Genomic DNA, 18530 nt, shown 5'->3' with positions numbered 1-18530 from the left:
ATATTTTTAATCATTTTTTTTTTAAAGAAAAAATTAAAACCCACAGTCATGAACAAATTACAAATTGGCCAGCTCCTGTTTGGGAATATATACCCATCTACAGCTTTTGTTAAAATATTAGATCTGCTAGAGGAACGTTATTTCTCATCCCCCTCTCCCACCCAGTCTGGCACCAGCTCTCTAAGTCCTTGATGGAATTAGACATGATATTCTCTAATAATTCCAAAGAACAAATTGCTCGTTGTTACGTAGGTCTATCCTTGAATTTCACCTACCATTTTCTTGGTGGTGATGGATTTTCCTTTCACCTACTCTGAGGGACCCCAGCTCGGGTCCACTTGATCTGAAAATGCTTTTGATGTCTTCAGTCACATGGCAAAGCCCCTGTACTAAACCTTCTCTGACTTCAGAAGTCTCCAGTTGCTGTGGCTGAGAGCATGCCCCTGCCTGTTGGGAAGAAGGCGCTTCTTGGCTAGTGGCAGAACTACTCTGATAGGGATGATAATATAAGTCAGCAGGAGTAATGTGTAAAGGTGGGAATTCAGTTCAGCAAAAAGAGCAGGAACACGTCCTGTGCACAGATTGTACACTGTCCCTGTCTTCAGAAGGTGAGAAAAGGTCCCTGCCCTCTCCATTTGTCCTCCTGGGTGGGGAGAGTGAGGAGTGAGCCTACTCTTGGTGAGAAGCATCCTAAGGGAAGTGGAGTTGGCTGGTTCTGATAACATGGGGACTGTGTTGAACTGAGGGGTTGTTGGGGGGCCATCCTTTCCCTAACTCTTCCCTGGGAACCTGAAAACAATAGGAAATGTGAATTTTCTTTAAGTCAACATGAGGGCACAGGAGATCATAGTAGGTGATATGCTAAGCGCCACCGTAGAGATACAGAATGGCTCTGTATGGAAGGACTTAACTTAATTATAGAAAAAAAAGCAGACAAAGAAAGGAGGTTGGGATGGAGCTTGGGTAGGTATTGAACAATAGGAAGACACTGTGTTACACATTTAATGAATACATTGATTTCTCTCCATTGTATAGATGAGATGGGATGGCTGAGGGGTAGGTAGGAGACACACAATGGATGAGGAAGCTCTGGATTCTGGTGGGTCCTGACTCTGCTTTTTCCTAACTCAGGGTATGCAATTTCGCCTCTCTAAACCTCAGTCCTCTCATCTATTAAATGGGGTAATAATAAGGAGAATACCTGACACGCAAGGCAGTAAATATGGGATGAAGAAGGCAGAAAGCTATGTTGTGCCTGGGAAGGACCAGTTGGTGCTGGAGGAGAGGGGTCTGAGGTTGGAAATAACCCATTAGGGATCTGGGGGTGTGGAGGAGAGATGCTGAACCTCTCCTCCTCTCCTCCACCTCCTTCCTGGGTTCCAGCTAGACTATGACCATCTCCAAGCCACTTCAAAAAGGTGGACCGTAAAAGGGAAGAGTGGATGAGGCTGCCTGGGAGCCCTGTGGCCTCAACTTCAGTGAAATCTCTGGAGAAGTCCCCTGGCACCTTTTGGTCCCCACGACATGTGAAGACACAGGAGTGCAGAGATTAGAGAGACCTCCTTATTGGGGGCCAAAAGAGCAGACATGCCTCTAACTGGAGGTGAGGATGCCTGAGCTCAGTACTTCTCTAGATTTAATGTGAATATGAATCACTTGGGGTCCTGGAAAGCAAAGATTCTGATTCCATTGCTTTGGGGTGGGGTCTGAGATATTGCATTTCTAAGGAGCTTCCAGCTAATGCCACTGCAGCTGGTCCGTGGACCTCCCTTTGAGTATCAAGGTGCTACAGGACACTCCCAGGGACGACTATACTCAGGATTCTGCACTTGGCCTTTCCCTCCTCACCATGATTGCCCGGTCAACTGTGGAGCTGGCCCATTTATCCTAGTTAAACGCTTCCACCACTTCTTGCGATTATCCCTCATGATACTGATTACATTATACACTCAAATTAAATAAAATGCACCCTATCGAATGCATGGCACACAAAAAGAATATTTATTTGAATATTAAGTACAGATAAGACTTCCCCTGGGATTATTTCAGAGTGCGTTTGCAGAATTTAATTGCAAGGTTTTCGCACTCAGGTTCTTTCAGAATGCTACTTATGAAAATATTTTCTTTCCGAAGGTAAAGCTCTGCTCTGTTGGTTTATTATTATTATTATTTTAAATCTGAAGAGCTCTCTGAGCTCAGTCATTACTTCCAGTGTCTAATTAATACTGATGATGACAAAGCAAACAGCCAGATGACCTAGATTTTCCTTTTAAATTGCCTGCAATTTGCATGCACGCCTCCTCATTGTTTCAGAACTTTTGTGAGCCTGACTCTTCCAGTAAAGATTCTTTAAGTTGAGGGTTTTAAGAGCTCATTTTTCATGAAGCATATGTCTTCCAGCACTCCCTCCATTAAGCTTTCCAGGAAGAGTGTGAACACACACACACACACACACACACACACACACACACTCTCATACAGCAACAATAACAACCACCACCCAGGCAACCCTTTCAGACAACTGAACTGGAAAATTAGAAAATGAATACTCCTCAAGCTTCTCCAGCTACACGATTGTTCCCATTTCTTAAATGATGACATTTTGTAAAGTCACAGAAATCAGGAATGGAAAAGGCCTCTTACAGCTATGTAAAGATTTCTTTAGATGCAGAAGGCAGCCTGGGGATGTTCACTTGGGCTGCCTTCGACTGCAAAGTCGCTTATGTCTCTATTTCCTTGTCTGGAAAATTGGTCCAATGGGACTTGGTTCACCTCGCTTATTTTTTTTTCTTTCTAGTAGTACAGTGGTTGTTACATGATTTATTTCTGTTGACATACTCTACGATCTGGAGATGTGAACTTTTAATCTTGCAGCACAAAACTTCCAGGCGCATCAGCCACTTTTCAAAACCTTGGTTTTCTACCACTGTGGTATTGTCCACTCAACAGCTAAGCACATAGCTGGGCAGGCCTGGTCCATTGTCAACTTATAAAAAGAACAAATAACAACGATAAATAGATTTTGGATTAAATTTGCTTTCTTGCATTGAAAAGGCACTTAGATATTGCTTTCAGTATGGCGGGTGCTCTTTTAATTGCTTTGCAAATATTAACTTGTTCCAACCTTGTGATGACCCTTTAGGGTGTACAGGCAGGCCCTGGTGAGGAATTTGTCCCAAGTCCATAAGCTAATAAGTAGCAGAGTTAAGATTTGAACCTTGGAAGTCTGGCTTTTAGAGCTTGTCCTCTTAACCACTGGTTTTAAGATGCCTCTCGAATGTCTCTCAATTAACATGATCAGGATGACTGCCCAGATAAGGCCGTGGCCTGTGTGTCTCTGCTGAATCGATTTAATTGGGATGCAGATTATAAAATTATCAACTTCTGATAAAATTATCATTAGAGCTTTGCGATGACTAACCACAAAGAAAAAGTCCAGTTAAAACATCTTGACTTGAAAGTCTCTTGAGAATATATATCCCATCTAAGCAGAGATATGCGAGTGGTCTGTAAATCACCCGCCTCTGGATGTAGAGAGGGGGATGATGGGAAAATCTGAGTTGAGATCCCCATGCCGTGTAATCAGAGTTCCCTGGCTATAGGGTAATGATAGTCCCAGGAGATTGGTTCAGGAAAGCATGCCGAGCCCTTTTGGTTCCTCAGGACATTTTGGAGGGTGTTACTCGAATGTTCTTGGACTGAGCAAGGGGTTGAGGTGGAGTTGGGGGGGGGGGTTTAATTATAACCCTTGATTATGAAGGAAAGGAATGGTGGTAGTTTCTACATCTGAAACAAATAGAAATCATCTTTGTAATAACCACAATTGTTTTCTCCCTCCTTCCTCTGCCTTGCTTCACAAAATACCTTATTAAATCTGGAGAATAAGAGTGTGCCTGGGGTAATGGTTTATTATCAGGATAAATAATAGGCAATATGTTCTCCTCCACCTTGCAAGTTGTCAGATGCAAAGACATTTGCTGGTTTCGCTTGTAAAAGTGTGTCCATGTGTCAGAGGAGCCAGCCTCTTCCTGGCCAGGGGCTGCCCTTTCACCAGCCTCGAGCCTGAAATGAATAACTCCAAGAGACTGCACCCTTGCAGGAAGCAGATGGATGTGAGAGGCTGGAGGGCATCCTTGCCAGGTGCTGCTTGTGGCTGCTACCTCTTTCAGTGCTTGGCTGTCTAATTCATCTGCCTGGACAGCTTTGTCCCAGACCCGGGGGACTTGTTCTGTTGCTGATGGGGTATTTAACAAGTGGGTGCATGGCAGAGCAAGCACACAAAGCATTTCCTCCAAAGAAAACAGCTCTTTAAAACCTGTTATATGAGGCTTGCTCAAGTTCCTCGGGAATCCTGACCTCTGACATCCCTTTAATCAAAGAACCAACACTTGAGTCTCCCCAGTGACTTACACCCAGAACAGTGACTCTTGACATAAGTACCAATGTCATCAAATGACACGGTTTTACAAGGAGCAGCGGGAGAAGAAGCGCTCACCAAATGTTGTGTGGGGCCTGGCATATACCAAACCATAGGTCATTCAAGTGCTAAATTATTTTGAGATTTCAGGACATGCTCACCAAATTATCCCAAGCATTGTTAGTCATCCGTTAAATATGTTAGAGCTTTCATTCTTTGGGTTTATCTGTTCAAGTTTACATTTAACAGCAAACCCATTATTTTTTTTTCCAACTGGTACTTAGTCTTGCCAAGCTCTTTCCTCCTGTCCCCTGCCCCCAACGTCTCTCCTCCAAAGCTGGCACCTTTACCAAATCAGACAAGATTTAAGTAGGAGATTCTGGTTCTCCTCAAGGTTAAAATGAAATTGTCGGGGGCGAGGTGAGTGGGTTCCCCAAGTAGTTTTCTCAAATGCATTTTCTTCATATACACAACATGAGCCAGAATCGAGTTAATTAATCGTGGCTGACTTGACTCATTGTTGTGACTTTTGATTTCATTTTTTTCAACTGATTGTGGCTCACTTCCGTTCCTGAATCCTGAGCACTTTCTACTTTCACACACGTTTTTTTTCCTCTCTTATACCGAAAAGAAACAACAGCCACAACAAGTGATGGCATCTACATGTGCTTAGCTGACATAAACTATCCTGTTTCCTTGGAATCAGAAGAGACACTTCATTGTAGGATACATTTGGAAGAAGCAATGGGCTTTAGTATAACCACATTTATAGCTGCCATTAATTAAGCACCTACTATGTGCCAGGCCAGGCTTGGGTCTGATGCTCTACATACAGTTTCTCATTTAAGCACTACAATAACCCAATAACACAGCTTTTTAAGTTGCATTATTATGACTGCTGTCCATTTGAATTTACAAAAGCAGTGCATGATCATTGCAAGAAGTTGAAATCATATAATGGAACTCAAGATCAAAAATGAGAAGCAGCCTCAAGGCTCCCTCGTCCTCATTATTAGTCTCATTCCCAGGACATAAATTTTGTGTTTTTGTTTGCAGTTTGGTTTTCATCATTCCAGACTTTTCCTATATATAAGTGGATATATCTATGTATGTATCTGGACAGGTTTTTCAACAAAACTTGGATCATATTTTAAAAATTGGTTCAACTTGCTTTGTTTTATTCATTGTATCATGGACACCCTTCCATATCAGTACATTTCTAATGAATTCATAGTATCCCATAGTATAGATCAAAGGTTGGCAAATTATGGCCACAAGCTAAACCCAACCCATCACTTGTTTCTATAAGGTTTTATTGAAACACGGCCACAGCTATTTGTTCACACATTGTTTATGGAGGCTTTCTGGCTACAATGGCAGGGTTGAGTAGCTGTAGCAGAAAGAGAGACCCTGTGGCCCCCTAAGGCAAAAATATTTTCTATTTGGCTTTTTATAGAAAACATTTCCCCACCCTTGTTATAGATGAACCACGATGTATTTAACCATTTTAGTACTGACAGACATGGATATTCTTCCAAGTTCCAGGTCTGTGCTAGGAGAAGCACTGTCTTTCCTTCCCCATTTGTCCTTGCATTCTGTTAAAGTGTCTCCTTAGCATAACATCCTCAAGGTCCATCCATGTTGTCCCAAGTGGCACAATTTTGCCTTTTTTATGGCTGAGTAGTATTCCATTGTGTATATATACCACATCTTCTTTATCTATTTGTCTATTGCTGGGCACTTGGGCTGCTTCCAAACCTTGGCTATTGTGAATAATGCTGCAATGAACATAGGGGTGCATAAATCTTTTTGAATTAGTGTTTTCATATTCTTTGGCTAAATTTCCAGTAGTCAAATAGCTGGATCACATGGTATTTCTATTTTTAATTTTTTGAGAAGTCTCCATACTGTTTTCCATAGTGCCTGTACCAGTTTGCATTCCCACCAGCAGTGTATGAGAGCTGAAATATAATAATGTGCGCCTGAAATTTAGACAATGTTACAAGCCAATATAACCTCAATAAAATAATTAAAAAGCAAACGAACAAAAAAAGAGGCTCCCAGCAGAGGAACTGTTGAATGAAAGGAATTGTACATTCTATGTTGTGGCGGCTGCCAACTGCCTTCTAACTGGTGGTACCAATTTGCACTCTCATCCACAGGGTTTAGGAGTGCCTACTTATCCATCCATCTCAAAAGGATAACATCAAACCTTCCAAAATTTCAAGGCAGCTATTGCCTTCACATTTTTTTTTTAAGAAAAGGAATCTGAGACTCCAAATGTGTCATCACTTCAGCCAAACTCACACGGCCTATGGGGAGCAAAGCCAGGATTTAAACCCGAATCATTTGCTTTAGTGCACCTTCTGAAAACCTCTCTGGCTCTCACATTAAGTTTTATAGCAATTTCTAGTATTTTTTGAATTATTTACATGTCCCACATGCTTTGCTTATTATGTTACATGGATTATCTTCTTTTGTGCTCACAACAAAATTAGACACTAGGTAGGTACCATGTTATCACCATTATATGGATGGGGAAATTGAGAGCAAAGAGATTACACAATGTGGCCAGTTGTTTCATAAATGATACACCATGATTGGACTCAGGCAGTCTGATTCCTGAGCATCCAGTCTTCACTGGGGAGAACACTGGGCCTGCAAAAGCACCCAATGGGTTGTTATCAGAGAAATCTAATTTGACAGAAATTATTTCAGTCCCAACCCAGTCTAAACTGCCAAAAGCAAAGTGTGCAGATCTATATATTTATGGAGCCAGACAACACAATCATTACATGATTTGTTGGAGAGAATCACAAACCTGGAAACAGTATCATGTCAGGACAGAGCAGCAAAAGAGCACCCGCAAAGGACAAACGAGGTGCAGACTGGGAGTGGGTTAAAAATGTGGGTATCTGCGGTTTTGGTTGATTTCTTCGACATTGGGAGCTGTGTACTACAGTGATTCAGAGAGGGACTTGAGTCAAGAGTTTGGATGGCAGTTCGCACTCCAATACCTCCAAGCTTTGTGACTTCAGGAAGTCGTTCAGCCTCTCTGTGCCTCAGTTTCCCCATCTGTAAAACAGAGCTAAGAATACTGCCTACTGATGAAGTGGTGGGCATTAACTGAGGTCTCCCTAAAAAGTGTGTAGCACATTTTCTGGCCAATGTAAACATCTGACAAATTTTAACCATTGTTAATGTAAAATTTAAATCACTAAAAAAGTGATTGAAATAATTATTTTGCTGGCAGCATAGTTTAAAATGAGCAAAACATAAAGGTTTTGCAATATTAATATATTTCCCCTTGCTCCCCAACCCAAATCCAGTGTTCTCCCTTACTCTGTCCTAACTTTGACTGTGCTGTTGGCAATATCATCTTCCTGGATCCTTGGGTGGGTCAGCCCACCTGACTCTTATGCACACAGTAAGGGTCAGATCAAGGGCTCCGTTTCCTGAAACACTTGACTGATACCTCCCTCCCCTATTTTCCCCACACAACAGACTGGGTTAGCGCCTCTCCTTTGGGTGCCTGTGGTATCTTACGTTTTCCCTTTCTATCACACATATGACCCTGCATTACAATCTTCATCTTACTCATTTTTCTTCCCCTCTCTGAACTTTTTTTTAGGAAATGTATTATGTATCATCTATATCTGCAGCCCCTTCTATGAGCACAGTGCTAATCAGATAGTGGTACTCAGAGTATGGCTGCTAAATTATATAATAATCCTGAAATGCATTGAGGATTGGGCAAACTGTTGCACTCACCTTATGTGCTTTGTGGCATGAGTTTATAGGAGAATGACATCTTGTTTTCAGAAGAATTTATGATTCTGAAAACAGAGAAGTTGTGCAACGTACACCACTACCAATTGATTTGATTTATTGAGTTCTATGTTGCTAGACTTCTTTGGTAATTTTCTTCTGAATAATTCATAAATGTCCTGAAAACTGGAGTTTCCAACATTATATTATTACAAACAAGAAAACATGAATATCTATTTATCCATTTATTTATTGTGTGTCTTCTTATTTCTTTTGATGCCTGCTGTTCCCAATTCAAGTTAATCTGTCACCAGTTTCCTCTCGCACTTGACTCCTCCGCCATATTGAATTACTTTCACTTCCATAATCTTGCTGGGATTTTCACACATTCCCCCCTCTCCTTGAAATAATTTTTTTTCATTATTTATCTGGATATACTTTCTAAAAAACAAAACAATCTAACAAAAAACACTATCAATCTTTTCAACTCTCTAAGACAAAGTCGATATTCCTCCTGTGTGCTGTCAGCACATCTTATACTTTCACGGTAGCAAATGGTCTTTGTATTGTAACTATCAATTTACTCATCTTTTTCCCCACTTAGACAATGAGCTCCAGAAGTCTTCTTTACTGTTGTATCCCCAGTGCCTTGAACAGTGTCTGACATACAGAAGCTGCTTGATATATATATTTGTTGTTGAAAACCTGGAAGAATGAATTGATGGACAAATAAATTCATTCCAGACATTGTCCTAGTCTCAAAAATAAGAAAAAAACCTCAGTAAGACTCAGTCTTTGTCCTTGCATATCCAGTCTGATGTGTGAGAGGGAAAATCAGACTGACAATAGGGTCAGGATAAAGCAGGAAGAACTGAGAAGAGAGAGCTCAAGTCAGGAGAAGATGAAAAAGGCTGAGTCTGAGAAAGACGAATCCCTGCTATTAAACATCCTGTTCACCAGGAGAGCAAAGGGTCTCATGCTGAAGTTTATTGCTTCAATTGCTAACCTTTCATAAGTGCTTACTTGGCAGCCCTATCGAGATTCTCTGGAAGCATCTTAAAGGGGCAGCACCAGACCTCCCACTTTCCCTTTTTTCATTTAGGCTATAAAATATATTAGTTTAGTGCATTACTGCCGTGGGAGAAAAAAAAGTATATCACATGTTAGTTTCCAAACGAAATGACATTTAGCAAAGTGTACATTTAAGACATTTTTCAAGGCTGACTTTTAAAGAGTACACCGGACGGGTCTTGCTTCAGAGCAGAAGATAAAGAGTTACAGGTGCCTGTTTTCCTCTGAACCTCTCCCATAATGGTTATGGGGAAAAATTTTAAGAGCCTCATTAGGTCTAGCAATAACTTAGTGAGCCTTCAGAGCAGCATGACACCCTGTTTGGAGTGTTGTGTGATAGACACAGCTGCAAAAGAAACACAAACTCCTGAGGGTACTTGGCTATCTTGAAATAACTGGCTCTTTGCACTTGATCCCTAGTTGAAGAAGAAAAAGTTGTCAGCCACCCTATTTCCAAGATGTGGCCATTAGTGAGTTGATGTCCAATCAAAGACGTAATGGCAGATGTAGACTTTATTAGACAGCAGGTAGAGTGTGGTGGTGATGACATCCAATTCACAAAAAAACTTATGGGATTGGACAGGAACATGGCCCCAGAGGAAAAGTAGGATATTTTTCTTAGAATATGGGCAAAACACTGCAGGGTGATGTGCGAGAAAATTTCAACAAATAATAAAAAATTCAAAACAAAACCTCCCACAAAACCCACTACAGAGATTACTCAAAATGTCCTTTTTTATCATCACCAAATCGCATTTTCCTTAATCAGCTTCATTGGGAAGACAACATAGCTATTTTCATGGCTACTGTTGAATTTTGCATTTGATATACTTTGTATTAGGAACGTTATAAGATGGTTTCACTTCAAATTGTTTAGATCAGTAGGCTTCTTGTTTCTTTCAATGCTATCATTGTGCTTCCGTGAGTCTGACAATCCCTTGTGATTTTTGAAGATGGATGTTAAAAACGTTAATCTTATTGGGGCTGGCCCCATGGTTGAGTTCGTGCGCTCCTCTGCAGGTGGCCCAGTGTTTCGTTGGTTCGAATCCTGGGCGCGGACATGGCACTGCTCATCAGGCCATACTGAGGCAGCATCCCACATGCCACATCTAGAGGGACTCACAAGTAAAATATACAACTATGTACCAGGGGGCTTTGGGGAGAAAAAGGAAAAAAATAAAATCTTAAAAAAAAAATGTTGAAATAGGTCTCAGAACCACCCTTTATAAAAAATCATTAATCTTATTATTAGATAAAGCATTTTATTTAATTAATGAAAATGAAAGCTATCCCTATTACAATAACATTTTTAAAAACACCTCCTATATTTCTGCAAGGCACCGATATTAAAATATTTTCTGATTATAAATGCCCTCCATGACATAAAGGATAATTTGAAAACTACAGAAAAACATTAAGAAAAAAGTAATTGCCGTCACTCTTTAATTGCATCTCCCATTTAGTTTTGTGTTTCATATTTAGATAGGTGGTCCATTTTGAATAAAGCGTGAGGTTTAGGTCAAAGTATATATGCATTTTTTTCTGCATACAGACCTCCTATTATTCTAACATCATGTATTTTTGGGTATATCACTTTTTGTAATTTTTTAAAGGTGGTTAGCCTAGGGATTGCAATACACACACTTAACTTCTCTCAGTGTACACAGAATCAATATTTTACCATTTCCGTTGGAAGGTAGAAACTTTATTGCCATATATATGCCTCATCCTCCTCTCTTTCTATTGCGTTTATCTTCTGTCTTGCATAGTCATACATTGAAAACCTTGTCAGACAATTTTGTGATTTTTTTTTTTTTGCTTACGTTCATTAAATGTATTTGAAAGAACTCAAGAGGAGTAGACTAGTCTATTATATTTATATTTACTCATATATTCACCATTTCTTTTGCTCGCCCTAAAGTCTTAGTGTTCCAAGTTTCCTTCTGGTATTATATTACCTTTGTCTGGAGAACTTCCTGTAGCAATTCTTTTAGAGCAGGTCTGTTGGCAATCAATTTTCTTAGTTTCCTTAATATTTCACCTTCATTTCTAAAGGACATTTTCATTGGATTTAGAATTCTGGATTGACACTCCTTTTCTTTCAGCGCTTAAAGAATCATGTGCCACCTTCTTCTGGCCTCCCTGGTTTTTGTTTTTTGTTTGTTTAAATGAGAAATATACAGTTATTTGAATTACTACTCCCTTGCAAATATTGCATCATTTGTTTCTGGCTATTTTCAAAGTTTAAAAGTTTTTTTTCCGGTTTCAGTAATTTGATTACATCTGTATGTGAATTTCTTTGGGTTTACCTCTTTAGGGTTTGCTGAGCTTCTTGAATTTGTGGGTTTATGTTGTTTGCCAAATGTGGGGAGTTTTCAGCTGCTATTTCTTCAAATAATTTTTTTGCAGCGAACTCCATCTTCATTCTAGAATTTCAGTGACATAAATGTTATATCTTTTGCTATTATTCTACAAGTCTCTGAGTTTCTTCTTTTTTTAAAATCTTCATTCTCCATTTGAACTCATTTAGTAAGTTTATTTTTAAAATTTAGGTTATTATTTTTACAGTTCAAAATTTCCATTTGGTTCTTCTCTATATCTTCTATTTCTTTGCCAACACTGTATTTTTTCATTTGTTTTAACTCTATTTTCCCTTACTTCTTGGAGCATTTTTGTAATAGCTGCTTAAAATCTTCATTTGATAATTTCAGCATCTGTCTCATCTCAGTGCTGGTGTCTGTGACTGTCTTTTCCCCTGTCAGTTTAAATTTTCCTGTTTCTTTGTGTGCTGAGTAATTTTGGTTGTATTCCTGGGTATGTTGAATATTATCTTATGAGACTGTGGGTCTTGTTTAAGTCCTGTGAAAGTTGTTATATTTGTTTTAGCAGGCAATCAATCCAGTTGGATGCAGGCAGAAAGTTCCTAGCTTCATTCTGTAGATTTTGTTTCCAATATCAGTTCTTCTTGTCAAAGCTTTTGCATTAATAGTTGGATCTGTCCCATATACGCACATCCCAGTGGACAGTCTGAGACCTGAGCAGTGGTCTATCCAGTCAGTTCTCAAAGTCTATGGTATCCATTTAGGGTCACATGCACACACATGAGGCTCAAGGGTGAGTGCGGAGTTCATAAAAGTACCACATGGGGTCATTTTCCCAAACTGTTTCCTTTCCAGGATCCTCAAGATATTTTTGGTTTCCTAGGGCTCTATGTTTTTGTCCTTCAGCCAGAAAGCTGGTGCATTTTTACTCTGTTCATGTGCTTCTGCTACTGAGCCTGCATTTGGGGCCAAGTGGCAAGAGGACAGAGGGAGAAAAATCAACAAGGGTTTGCCCTACCTTCTGGGACCACGGCTTATCAGATCATAGAAGAGGGTTCCCTCCCTCAGAATGTTGGGCATCTCTCCCTCTCTGTATGTGGATGCTTAGTTCTGGGCTCTAGGCTGCCTTGAATCCATGCAAGGGGATGCTGGTGAGTGGAAGGAGGGGAACACTGCACTTGTCCGTTAATACTTTGTATTCTGGTCTTCTTCCCCACTCCACCTGCTACTATTTACTCTTCAGAGACCTCAAAGAGTTGCTTCATGCATTCTATACAGATTTTATAGTTGCACTGAGTGGGGGAGACAGGGGGAAGTGTGCTTACTCCATCTTACCCAGAACCAGAACCATGTCACCCACTTCATTTGTTTCATTGTGGGAAAATACACATAAAATAAAACTTACCATTTTAGCCACTTCAAAGTGAACAATTTATGGGCATTAAATACATTCAAAATTTTGTGCAGCCATTGCTATCTTGTTTGAGAACCTTTTCATCACCCCAAATGGAAAATCTAAACCCGTGAAGGGGTCACTCTCCATTTCTCTTCCCCAAATCCCCTGGCAACCACCACCCCACTTTCTGTCTCTATGGAATTGCCCCACTTCATTTTATAACTGTTTGAAGAGATATAATTTACACATCATACAGTCACCTATTTCAAGTGTATAATATTGTGTGTATGTTGTTGTGGGCTTTTTTTTTTTTTTGTATTTTTACAGCATTGTACCCATTTCCTTTTTAATATTTTGGAATATTTCCTCCTAGTCATTTCCTCTTTCCTTTCTTTTATCTTTCTTCCTTTTCTTTAACGATCTGTTTCACTTTATTTTTAACGCAAAATGGGAATCATAACATTGGTGCACTTCTGTAGCTTCTTCTCTTAAAAACTAAATGGTGGCTGTTGGGCATTTCCCATATCTCTGTTTTTCGAGACGATGATTCTAAATATTGCATGTTGTGCTATCATACCAGTGTACTGTAATTTATTTTTAATTTTCCCATTACACATCATAATATTTACAATATTTTTCTTTCATAAATAATGCTGAAGCTAATTGACATGTAAATAAACATTTGTGCGTATCTCCACTTATTTTCTTAAGAGCTGTTCTTAAGAGGTGATATTTCTGGATTAAAAGGCCTAGCAAAGCAGCGATTTATAGATTTTGGGCTCCGGCATATCCAAAATAAAGATTCCTGTTTTGTTTTTGTTTTAGAGAAAGTAAAAAGAAACTTTCAATACAAAATACATAAAATATACATCAAAAGTCAGTTCTTAAATCTTCTTATCCTTTAGCAAAAGTTTCAAAAACTTGCAATATACTGTCAGGGGTTGCTCCATTGGTTAAAAAAATACTGGAAATACGCAGAATAAATTGTGAATGCAGGCTTAGATTTTATCTCAGCTTAGCTGTTTGAGTTGAAGGTCGACTCAGCCGGTCCCTGTAGAGGTAGAATGTCCCTATGTCCTAGTTTGCCATGTCAGCCCCACTTCACATCTGCTGTTCCTGCCATAATCTTTAATACCACCCCACCCACTTCTTTAACTCACAGATATTTTTCCTGCCTGGAAAATAAATTTTATGGTCACTCCAAAGAAGCTTCCTTGATTTTAAGAAGCACATTTTGGTAGGCCAAGGATACTTGAGCTTATGGCAGATATCACACATTGATCAGCATTTCTTTCTCTGATATAAACATTGACCTCAGAATTGTCCCTAACACAGTCCTATGGGGACTTACTCCCATGTGGTTAGAAGTGGACCACAAAGATGTAACCCATTTGCCAAGGCATGCAGGTGACACTATTGGCCCTTAACATCAGAGGAGACACTGTGTGATGTCCAGTGCCCATCCGCAACCATCTTGAGTGGGCCTTTGGGAAAGAACGCCTGCACCTGTTAGGCAGGGCAAGAGGGATTTTCATGCCAAAGTGGCAACCTTCACCCTGGACAGATCTTGCCTCCTGCGCCCTCTACTGCACGTCTCTCCTCATCCCTTCAAGACTGTGGCTCATCCTAGTTGTGTTTCTACCTCACACAGTTGAAACTCCAAGTGAAGCTTAGGCTCTTTAGACCTAAATGAAAATTAAATACAAAAATACAATTAATTAATTCTGTGTCTGCTTTGAACCAAGTGATTAGAAGTAACTTCCCGTTTTCTTTCATGTTATTTTTATGCAGAAACTTCTGATTTTCCCCCTCTTTTTCTTTTCTTTGTAGGTTTCAAGACAACAGATGAATTGTGAAAGAGAGCAGCTAAGGGTAGGTGCAGCTGCTTGTAAAATGCTTCCTGGTTTTCATTTCTGTGTGATAAGCAAAAATTTCCTTGTCTCTCCCAAGACACAAGGTTCTAAATAGCGGGCTTCATCCTAAGACTGGTAGGGTTGAAAATATTTATCCCAGCTAATTTAGTATTGATTGAGCTGGTAAATACAGTATATCTTCTTTTGAAGTGCCATTATAGTAGATATGGATTTTTTGATTTAGATTCAGCAATAAATACTTCTCTTCTGGAATTTGTTTGACATCGTTGTACTCTTTTTATGTACAACACGAGGTCTAAGTAATAACAAAGGTCAAAAGGATATCTTGCTGCCTTCTTAATGTGAATACCAGGCTGTTTGCTGAGTGGCAAAATGCTCTCTTGCTGTTAACTGGGGTGGGTGAGCCACTAATATGTCAAGGGCATTTTCTAGGAGAATTTAAGTCCTCCATAGACTTTTTAGTTTTAGTGGCATTTGTGTACATTGGAAAAGAATTTAAACCTCATACGCTATTTACCTTCTTTAAAATGAAACTCTCAACCTTCAAGTTCTTTAGATGTAAAAAGTGTCCCCTTGATCAAGAGAGAACAGTTTGCTTATAAATGGAGCTTGGTGGCATTGTTCTGCTTTCATGGTGTCATGGTTGATCTCCTTCTTGGCATGAGTATGGTATTTTAAGAAATATCAGCATTGTCTCCACCTCATTTGTATTTTTTTTGATTTGTTCATGATTTGGACGGATGAGTTTGAAGTCATAACTGGCCTATCTTTAATGTCACTGATGAAAGTTGACAATTTTTACAGGACAATGTGCCTTATAATCATGTTTCCACATTATGATAAAAACTAGAGGAATCTTCTGCTTTTAAAATCACAGCAGTAAAGGGCCAGCCCAGTGGCACAGCGGTTAAGTTTGCATGTTCTGCTTCGGCAGCCCGGGGTTCACCGGTTCAGATCCCCAGTGTGGACATGGTACCACTTGGCAAGCCATGCTGTGGCAGGCATCCCACATATAAAGTAAAGGAAGATGGGCATGGATGTTAGCTCATGGCCAGTCTTCCTCAGCAAAAAGAGGAGGATTGGTGGCAGATGTTAGCTCAGGGCTAATCTTCCTCAAAAAAAAAAAAAAAGAAAGAAAGAAAAACAAAAAATCACAGCAGTGAGGTTTGGGGTTGGGGGACCATTGTGCTCAAAGGGGTCTAATAAATCAGAATAATTTATTAAGGCAGTCTACTGCCACTTATACACTGCCTTGTAACTTTTCAGAGCGTTTTCTTCATGCCGATCTTGAGATGACAAAGATTTGTAGAGTTATTTCCATTTTACAATTGCTTTTGGCATCAGGTTTGTTAAATCCTTGTGTAAAACAAACAACAGAATCCAGTTGCCTGGAACTGAGAAAGTGAATTGAGGTTTTCTTTTTCTTCTATGCATATTTATTTTATGTGGTATCCCGGCGTGGCTCTCTCTATTAACCTCTCATCTCTACCCACTTCAATCCTAAGTACCTGTGTCTACATTAGTTGTGACTCCTTCATGAAACAGCCTTCAAGATGTTTTAAGCTTTCCTGAGCTCTCTTATTGCTTTTCCCCTGCAGTCTGAGTTACTGGTTCATCCTAGTAAATAATGTATTGCAACTCCAGATTTCTCTTCCTGTTTGGGTGGGGATGATGGCCAGAACTAGGTCAGAGCTGGATAAAAAGGAATGCATGCTTTTGTCTGCAGGAGTCCCTGAGAAATTCTTCAGAATGAAGATAATATTGCAAATCTATGGCAAATAATCTCTATTGCAAATGAGAGCCGCCTAGCAAATTAAGGACGCAGGAGGTAACAAAGTGCTCGTGTGCAGTTTGAGAGGTTCATTATTTCACATGGATGAGGACATTGTCAACAAGGGTGTGGTTTAGGAACAAGAATGGAGCCCTCCCCACCCTGTTAAATAAATTCATGCGGTCATTTGATATAATGGGTCATATAGTTTAGTCCAAAGTGTGGCTCCAATAGCTGCATATGAGACCATCTCTAACATTATGAACTGGTGTCTTGCTTATTATTGCTGTTGTAGTTGTTGCTTTTACATTTTAAACTCATTTATGTGTTGAATCAATAGACAACACATTTAAATCAATGGGATATGCATTTATGTGGTTCAAAATTTAAATGCTACCCAACAGAACACAGTGAAGGTTTCCCTTCCCATTCAACTCTTAGGTACCCAGTTCCCTTTCGGGAGGCGCCCAATATTATTATGGGCTGTCCCATCTTTTTTTTTTCCTCCTTTTTTTTTTTTTTAGAAGGTTATGAAAGTTAACATCCTTGTGAAATTACAGTTGTACATCATTATTAGTCATGTTGTAGGTACCCCACTTCACCCCTACTTCCCTGCCCCCACCCCCCTTTCCCCTGGCAACCACCGATCAGTTCTCTTTGTCCATATGTTAACTACCACCTATGAGTGGAATCATACAGAGTTCGTCTTTCTCTGTCTGGCTTATTTCACTCAACATAATACCCCCAAGGTCTATGCATGTTGTTGTGAATGGGAGGACTTTGTCCTTTTTTGTGGCTGAGTAGAATTCCATTGTGTATATATACCATATCTTCTTTATCCAATCATCAGTTGCTGGGCACTTAGGTTGGTTCCACGTCTTGGCTATTGTGAATAATGCTGCGATGAATGTAGGGGGTGCATGGAACTTTTGGAATTGCTGATTTCAGGTTCTTAGGATAGATACCCAGTAGTGGGATGGCTGGGTCATAAGGTATTTCTATTCTTAACTTTTTGAGGAATCTCCATACTGTTTTCCACAGTGGCTGCACCAGTTTGCATTCCCACCAACAGTGTATGAGGGTTCCCTTTTCTCCACAGCCTCTCCAACATTTGTCGCTCCTGGTTTTGGATATTTTTGCCATTCTAACAGGTGTAAGGTGATATCTTAGTGTAGTTTTGATTTGCATTTCTCTGATGATTAGTGATGATGAACATCTTTTCATGTGTCTATTGGCCATCCGTATATCTTCTTTGGAGAAATGTCTGTTCATGTCCCCTGCCCATTTTGTAATTGGGTTGTTTGACTCTTTATTGTTGAGTTGTGTGAGTTCTTTGTATATTATGGAGATTAACCCTTTGTCGGATAAATAACTTGTGAATATTTTTTCCCAATTAGTGGGCTGTTTTTTTGTTTCAATCCTGTTTTCCCTTGCCTTGAAGAAGCTCTTTAGTCTGATGAAGTCCCATTTGTTTATTCTTTCTATTGTTTCCCTCATGTGAGGGGTTATGGTATCTAAAAAGATTCTTTTGAAGCTGATGTCAAAGAGTGTACTGCCGATATTCTCTTCTAGAAAACTTATTGTTTCAGGCCTGGGCCGTCCCATCTTTGACATCTCTTTCTCAAGGATATTTCCTTTGTCTCCTTCCTTTCTGTTCTCTGTCTCTCTTTCTTCCCAATCGCCCTCTTTTCTTCCCTCCCTCCTTTTCTTCCTCTCCTGAGTGTGGATCAGCTCTCTACTTCCTGCAAAGGGAACTTCCCTGATGAAGGTGATTGCCTTTTTTTTTTTCTTTAGGAAGACACCCTTTTCTTAAGGTTTCTGAAAAAAATATTTGTTTTTCATCTGAAATGCTAATACCTGGTCATTTCCATGAAATGCATTTTCCTTAGTTTCATTTTTTTTTTTCTTAGAA

The 18530-nt window shown here is 39.7% G+C and overlaps 1 protein-coding gene across 25 annotated transcripts in view; it reads left to right on the top strand.

Annotated features, from left to right (window-relative positions):
* RBFOX1 (RNA binding fox-1 homolog 1) overlaps positions 1-18530 on the top strand; it is a 1973933-nt gene that overhangs the window by 1383558 nt on the left and 571845 nt on the right. For 21 of the 25 annotated variants that reach the window (XM_070231066.1, XM_070231091.1, XM_070231079.1 and 18 more), the window contains one exon: positions 14804-14845. The exons of the other annotated variants lie outside the window; for them this stretch is intronic. In XM_070231066.1, the coding sequence (XP_070087167.1) occupies positions 14804-14845 (42 nt within the window). The remainder of the gene's footprint in view (positions 1-14803; positions 14846-18530) is intronic. 25 annotated transcript variants of the gene reach the window in all.

The sequence above is a fragment of the Equus caballus genome, chromosome 13 (assembly GCF_041296265.1).
Source record: "Equus caballus isolate H_3958 breed thoroughbred chromosome 13, TB-T2T, whole genome shotgun sequence".
NCBI lineage: Eukaryota > Metazoa > Chordata > Mammalia > Perissodactyla > Equidae > Equus > Equus caballus.
The sequence above is the reverse complement of the archived record's forward strand: the minus strand, read 5'-3'. Positions and strand labels throughout refer to the sequence as shown.